This window comes from Meleagris gallopavo, chromosome 2, assembly GCF_905368555.1.
Source record: "Meleagris gallopavo chromosome 2, MGAL_WU_HG_1.1, whole genome shotgun sequence".
Classification (NCBI taxonomy): domain Eukaryota; kingdom Metazoa; phylum Chordata; class Aves; order Galliformes; family Phasianidae; genus Meleagris; species Meleagris gallopavo.
This window is the reverse complement of record NC_139405.1, coordinates 48,545,944-48,553,002: the sequence shown is the minus strand read 5'-3', so window position 1 is coordinate 48,553,002 and position 7,059 is coordinate 48,545,944. Positions and strand designations below refer to the sequence as shown.

Below are 7,059 nucleotides of genomic sequence, written 5' to 3'. Positions count from 1 at the left end.
TGGAACCTCCTGTCTTCCAGCTTGCACCCTTTGCCCCTTGTCCTGTCATTAAATGTCACTGAGAAGAGCCTGGCTCCATCCTCATGACACTCACTCGTTACATATTTAACATTATTGAGGTCACCCCGCAGTCTCCTCCAAGCTAGAGACCAAGCTCCCTCAGCGTCTCCTAGTAAGAGAGATGCTCCACTCCCTTAATCATTCTTGTGTCTCTGTGCTGGACTCCCTCAAGCAGTTCCTTATCCTTCTTGAACTTAGGGACTCAGGGATGCTATGGACATCAACTGTTCCAAGACTGTTTCCATTGGAGTAGTTATCATGTTTCTCCGAGTGACATTAGCTAAATCAACAAAAGTACTTTTTTTTTCTTTTTGACTTAGCTGTTTACAAAGCAAGTCTTTCCGTGTAGCAGTGATGGCCAGTATCTCTCACAGGATGGTAACAAGATGTACTTTCAAATTATGAAATCTTCTAAAAATATCAGAGCTTTAGAAACTTTGTGGAATTTTGTGTGTAAATTCATATTTTTGGACACAGCTCAAAGCCTAACAGTGTCCTGTGTTACATCAGAAGAAGAGTGGCCAGCAAGGCAAGAGAAGTGATTGTCCCCTTCTATTCTGCCCTCGTGAGGCCTTAGCTGGAGTACTGTGTCCAGGTCTGGGGCCCCCAAAACAGGAAGGATGTGAAGCTTTTGGAGAGGGTCCAGAGGAGGCCCATGAAGATGATCCAAGGGCTGGAGCGCCTCCCCTGTGAAGACAGGCTGAAGGAACTGGGCTTGTTCAGCACGGAAAAGAGAAGGCTGTGGGAAGACCTCACTGTGGCCTTCCAGTATTTAATGGGAGTATATAAACATGATGGAAATCAACTTTTTACATGGTTAGACAGTAATAGGACAAGGGGGAATGGTTTTAAAGTAAAAAAGAGGTGATTTAAATTAAATGTCAGTAGAAAGTTTTTGACTGAAAGAGTGGTGAGGTACTGGAACAGGTTGCCCAGAGAGGTTATGGATGCCTTATCTTCAGAAGTATTTAAGGCCAGGTTGGATGGGTCCCTGAGCAATCTGATCTAGTACTTGATATAGCAGCTGGCAACCCTGCCATGGGAGTTGGAACTTGATGATCCTTGAGGTTCCTTCCAACACAAGCCATTTTATGATTCTATGATATGATTTTCCATTCCTTAGTTGTATGTAATTTCATGTATACATAGCTAATTGACAATACCGTATCTCGTTTATTAAGACGGAATGCATGTCTTGGTCTTTTCAATGAAAACTTTCTGAGCTAAAAAAGTTGAAGAAATTTAGCCTCTGGAAGCCCATAATTTCAAATAAACCTCTGAGCTCCTATGTGTTTGATTGCTAAAATACTCTCAAAGTGATATGCATGAATTGTAAATTAAATTGAATATGAATTTTGATTGATATATATTTTTTTAATTTATTTACAAATATTGTTCACTTCTTTTAACAGGAAACATCGGATGCTCTGATAAAGTCTGAACATGCGATAGATGAGATCAAGACTCAGTTAAATGATCTTTGTAGATTTTCTAGAGATTTGAGTACCCATTCGTCAAAAGTTTCTGGGTTGATTAAGGAGTATAACAGGTATGCTTTCATCTTATTTATAGGTAACCAATCCTTTATGTGTTTGCATACAAGCTTCATTTTAGGGAATCATTAGTTGGAATTTTAGAATTTGAAACGGAAGTAGACAGTGATTAGAAACACTTTTTTATAGTGGTGTCAATAGAGATTGCAAAAATTTTACTCTTGTTTTACCTAAATCAGGGGATCTAATTTTTGTCTGTTTTCTTACTTTCTCTCAGGTCACTGTAGCTATTGACATCTGTACTTCAGACACAAGATTCTGCTGTCTCTTGCAGGGGTTGTAGTTTTTGGCTTCTGTAAATGCAGAAGAAGGGCATGATGACCCAAGTTGATCCTTTCTAATGTTACAAATTTAACTATGTCATTGAAGTTCAAATTGTAATTGCTGTATTTCCATGTCCTGTGCCTAGATAGGAAAAGGCTTGCAGAAACTGTTCGTACTGAATCACTCTAGAAGTGCTTATCTGTCATATCTGTGAAACCCAATTTACATGCTTCACTTTTAAGGAATTTGAAACTTCTAATGGATTTCCTGATGCCTCAGTTAAGTGCTTATAGTTGGTGGGAGGAGTCCAAGTTAACCTAACCTCTCTTCAGAGAACTAAGCAAAAGCATTGTCACCTAACAGAGTCCTGCCTTTCTTCCCTCCCTTGTTCTCTTCTGCTTCCTTGGTGTGATAAATCCAGCCTCTGCCTGCAAGCTTCAAAGGGATGTCAGAGTAAAGAGCAGATCTTGCAGCAAAGATTTCGGACGAGTTTCAGGGACTTTCAGCAATGGCTGGTCAATGCAAAAGTCACCACAGCCAAATGCTTCGATGTACCTCAGGATATCAGTGAAGCTTCAGCAAGTCTACAGAAAGTACAGGTAAATTTATAGCAACAAATCATTCATTTAAGGGAGATACAATGTATTTCATACATGTTACAATGTGGAAAAAAAGTATGTTTTGAAGATAGGAGTGTAATATATAATTGAAAAGGCACCAGAACTGGTACTTAGTATCTGAAATTATTTTAAAGTTACATAAATATTTTTTCCTCAAATATGATAATAGAGCCCTTATAAATTAAGAGCAAGGTAAAAATGTATAAAATGCAAACAGTATTTAAGAAGTCTATTTTTCACAGAAAACTAAAACAAGCTAATATGTGAAAAGGAACGCCAATTAAAATTTTACTTTATTAAAGCAAATAAAATTTTCTTTGAGTAAAATATAACCATAGCTTTAAGTAAAAATAACAAAGTTAGAATTACATAATGAGAATATTAAACCTTCAGATAGACAGGATAACAGAAGAAATTCATGTCAGTTTCACAGAAGATACCAAGACCAAAACACTTCCTCCTGCTCCTGGTAAATTTACTTTCCTTTGCTTAAATGCTTTACTTAAAAGGGTGAACAATACCATATTAAAGTGGCAATTTTTTCTACTTCAAATTGAGAGATTTTTTTCTGAGTAAATACGAAGCGTTAAAAAAGCCAGCAGCTTTTGACAATTAATAAAAGAGTTCTTAGCAAAAACAGTTTCCAATATTGGTCAGATTTGTATTTTGTTGCTGCAGCTTCTTAATTGCACAAGGACTTAGATTGTCCTCCTTATTTGTGAATGCTACTGTAGATGGACTTTTTTGACATGCATTAACTGCATTAAGACTTCCAGGAATGTCATAGGAACCTATCTAAAAGTAAACATTTTATTTTTGTTAAGTTATTATTTTGTCTGTTAGCACAGTTTACATCATTAAGTCACAAGGCAATCACATCTTTGATTTTAATTAAGAAAGAGCTTGAGCAAAGTATTTCAAAGCTTACAAGCCCTTTGCATTCACTTCTTGGATCTCTAGTGAAGCACATAATCAGAATCTTTATTTATTTATTTTTTTTATCAAGCCCTTTACATATAACATGAAGGTAACCTGATGATATTTTTCTATAAGCTACGCGTAATAGTAGTTTAAAGTAACTTCATGTTTGAGACTGCTAAAATCATTTGAATCCTAAATGCTCACAAAATCTTAAAAAAAAATTTACAAGCTATAAGAATATTATTCCAGGATGCTGGAATTTTAAAATCTTATTATTTCCTTACAGTACCTAATTCTTTAACACAGGTTTCCATATAGTACTTGCACACCAAGATTGTGCAAGAATTCTGTGAAGAAAAAACTTTGAGCCAGGCAAAGCATAATAAAGATATAGAGGATAAATCACACAGCTTAGATGTTGCTAAGGTTCTAAGCCTTAACCCACACCCCTACACACCGATGGGATGGCTGGTGTGGCTGTCTCCATTGTGCATGGCAGTGTGTTCCCCTGCTTTCCTGAAATGAAAGACATACTACATTCTGTACTGTGAATGCTTCAAGAAGTTTAATGCCCAACTGAAAGACCAGTAATGTCTCATAAAGTTCAGATAATATAGATAATCCTAGAATCAGTATATACATAATTTAGGTGCATGGCTCTTCTGGATTAAGTAGCTATTATCCCTATAATATGTATGATTGTCCATCGTAAATTTGAATAATATTAAAATATAATATACTGAAATATGAATTAATAAATTAACATGCAGAAATAATAAACTCCTATTTCTGTTAAATTTTCTGTAAGCTTGCCATTGACCTTTACTGGGACCCAAAGCTAACGAAAACAACTTTTACAGAATGCAAACAAAGTTTTTTTTTTTATTGCTTTTAGGAATTCTTATCAGAAAGTGAGAATGGACAACATAAATTAAACTTGGTAGCATCCAAAGGTGAACTGCTGTGCTCTATTTTGCCAAAGGAGAAGGCTAAAGTTATCTCGGACAAATGTGCTATGGTTAAGGAAGACTGGAAAAATTTTATCAGCACCCTCCATCAGAGGGAATCTGCACTGGAGGTATTGAACAAAGTCATAGTGGGGAAATATTGAGTCTTAATTGCCTCTTTGCTTTTTGTTTCAGACCACACATACTTAATAGATATCCTTACAGATTTCTCATATTAGCAGTAGGTGTTTATGACGCACCATAATTAATAGTTAGTTTCAAGAGGTCTCATTTTTCTATTTCCATTTTGCTCATGTTTACTTATATCCTTCCCACATGAACTTACTTTAGTCGGGGTGTTTCACGTGGAAGGGTGTTGTTAAGAGTAACTGAGAGCAGCAAAGACAGCAATGGCTGAGATTACCGTAAGCATTAGAAAAGTATTGGAATACCAGAATACATTAAAATACATTTTCTTTTTAAAAAACTTAAAACTCTGAAATTCTGACACCAGTGCTGATTGAAGCTCCATACAGTGAGTAAACATCATCACTTTTACTGCAAACTGATGAAAAACTATTTGAACAACTTTCTAAACACACCCCAGTGCTCTTCTCTGTTCACAATTCACAATTCAGCCAGCACATATTCACATATATGGTGAATGGCGTTACAGGGTTTTCTCCTTTAACTTTGTAGGTTCTAAGATCAAAAAGTCTTAGCTGAAATTCCTTGCATTTCATAGAAGAATTAAAGTTCTTAGACCTTCCTATTTTGGAACAGTAATGTCTAGTCAGCTGAGAAAAAAAAAAAAGTAAATAGATTTACTATGTTGTAAAATAAGGTTTTTTCAAAGAAAATTCTTGGGTAGAAGAAGGCAACTTTCCTCATCTTGGGGTAGCCGTTGGAAGGAAGATTTCCTTAGATGTTACCATTTTTCAGTCTCATAGGACTAGTCTTACAGTATGATGTTAAAATTATAAGGCTAAAAAGAAAACAAAGTCAGTCTGAAAACATATAAATAAAATAACCAGTACATAGAAACTGTCCTGTTTGGATTTCTATTCCATATGCATTTTTTTTCAGATGCTCATTTTAATTATGCAGAATAACCCTTTGAGAAAATTATGCAAGCACTAAAGGAATGCCTACATTTAAAACCAAGACTTTATATTGAAAGAAAATATGATCAGAAATGAGCCTTGGGATAAGATTAAGCTTTGTCAAACAGTCCCTAGGAATAATGGCAGGCCTTTAAAAGTGGGTTAGTGTGAATGACTGCAGGCAGTTGTAAGATAACTTACTTCCCAAAGTAGCCTTGCTTCACACACTCATAGTTGTGTGAGATAGACTTTTGTTCAAAGCTAATAAAGTCGAAGCTTTGTAAAGCTTTCAGTTCAGATGAAATTTGTTTCAGCCTCTTCTCAACTGTGTAAACATTCTACAGTTACCTTTGTTTTGAATTAAAGAGGTACTATCTCAAACTTTTCTTTCAATATCTCTGTAGTGTGAGGAGCAGAGCCAGTATCATCTTATTTTGAACAGCTGCGGTGGTATTTGGCTGTAATAGTGTATATTTTGTGTGTACTTCATCTGTGGGTTGTGCATTACAATTATATTTAGTGTAGTGGAATTGTTCATAAATTTGTGTGTGCATCACATGCTTTCTCAGAACTTAAAGATCCAGATGAAGGACTTTGAAGCAACTGCTGAGCCTCTGACAGAATGGCTGAGCACAACAGAAAAGATTGTGCAAGGAAGTAGCAGTCGTCTCCATGACCTTCCTTCCAAGAGGAGAGAACAGCAAAAGTTGCAGGTGATTTCTTAACTTTTTAAACAGAGCCAGCCTTTCATCATCCATTCTGCTGGCCTTGATATGTTACAAGAGCTTGATCATTCTGTCATCCTTCATCCCTCTAAATAAGATGAGAACTATTTTCAAGAATTGCTTTTGATGGTCCTGTTCTGTCAGTGTTTGCATCTCTGAATTTCTTAGGACACACTGCTTTATTGCTATAAATGTATGGTGTGCTTTTTTCAGTACACTTGCTGTTTGTCATTTCTGTTTTTCATGGGCAATCCAAACTTCTCTTTTGTCTGCTTTCTTGCACTCACTTGTAATATTTATGTGCCTATGCTTTACAGTCTGTCCTTGAGGAAATAAGCTGCCACGAGCATCAGCTCAACAGGCTAAAAGAGAAAGCTCAGCAGCTGTTGGAAGAGCAAGCTGTCAGCAAAAGCTTTATGCGCAGAGTGTCTCAATTGTCTTCACAATACCTTACTCTAAGCAATCTGACAAAGGTAAAGCACTCACTGTATTTGCTCTGAAGTTGTTTCTTTGATGTGTGTGGGGTAAGACTGAAATGTGAAATGCTACAGCTGTCTTGCGTCCCCACTCTGTGGTATGTCTGAACAATGATCTTTTGTGCTGGCTTTAGAGAGTGAGAAATAAAGACCTATATAATTCCATGGGCTGTCAATAAAATGCAATTGTGTTGTTTTTTTTTTCTCAAAAAACATAATTGAAAAACACAGCCTGGTTGTCAACAATTTTCTCCTCAAGAAATGTGCTTTTCATTTTCATTTTTTCAGTAACTGAAGATAATTGGTACCTGGAAAAGTGTTTTTTATACTTTAAAGAAGTTGTAGATTTGTTTGTTGGGTTGTTTTTGTTTTGTTTTGTTTTTTAGATGG

General features: G+C 36.1%; 1 protein-coding gene across 9 annotated transcripts in view; it reads left to right on the top strand.

Annotated features, from left to right (window-relative positions):
- SYNE1 (spectrin repeat containing nuclear envelope protein 1) overlaps nt 1–7,059 on the top strand; it is a 295,330-nt gene that overhangs the window by 138,025 nt on the left and 150,246 nt on the right. For 8 of the 9 annotated variants that reach the window (XM_085217047.1, XM_085217052.1, XM_085217044.1 and 5 more), the window contains exons 55-59: nt 1,473–1,609; nt 2,299–2,476; nt 4,314–4,496; nt 6,038–6,181; nt 6,511–6,666. In XM_085217047.1, coding sequence (XP_085073173.1) covers nt 1,473–1,609; nt 2,299–2,476; nt 4,314–4,496; nt 6,038–6,181; nt 6,511–6,666 — 798 coding nt within the window. The remainder of the gene's footprint in view (nt 1–1,472; nt 1,610–2,298; nt 2,477–4,313; nt 4,497–6,037; nt 6,182–6,510; nt 6,667–7,059) is intronic. The other variant, XM_085217048.1, reaches the window with a different exon arrangement.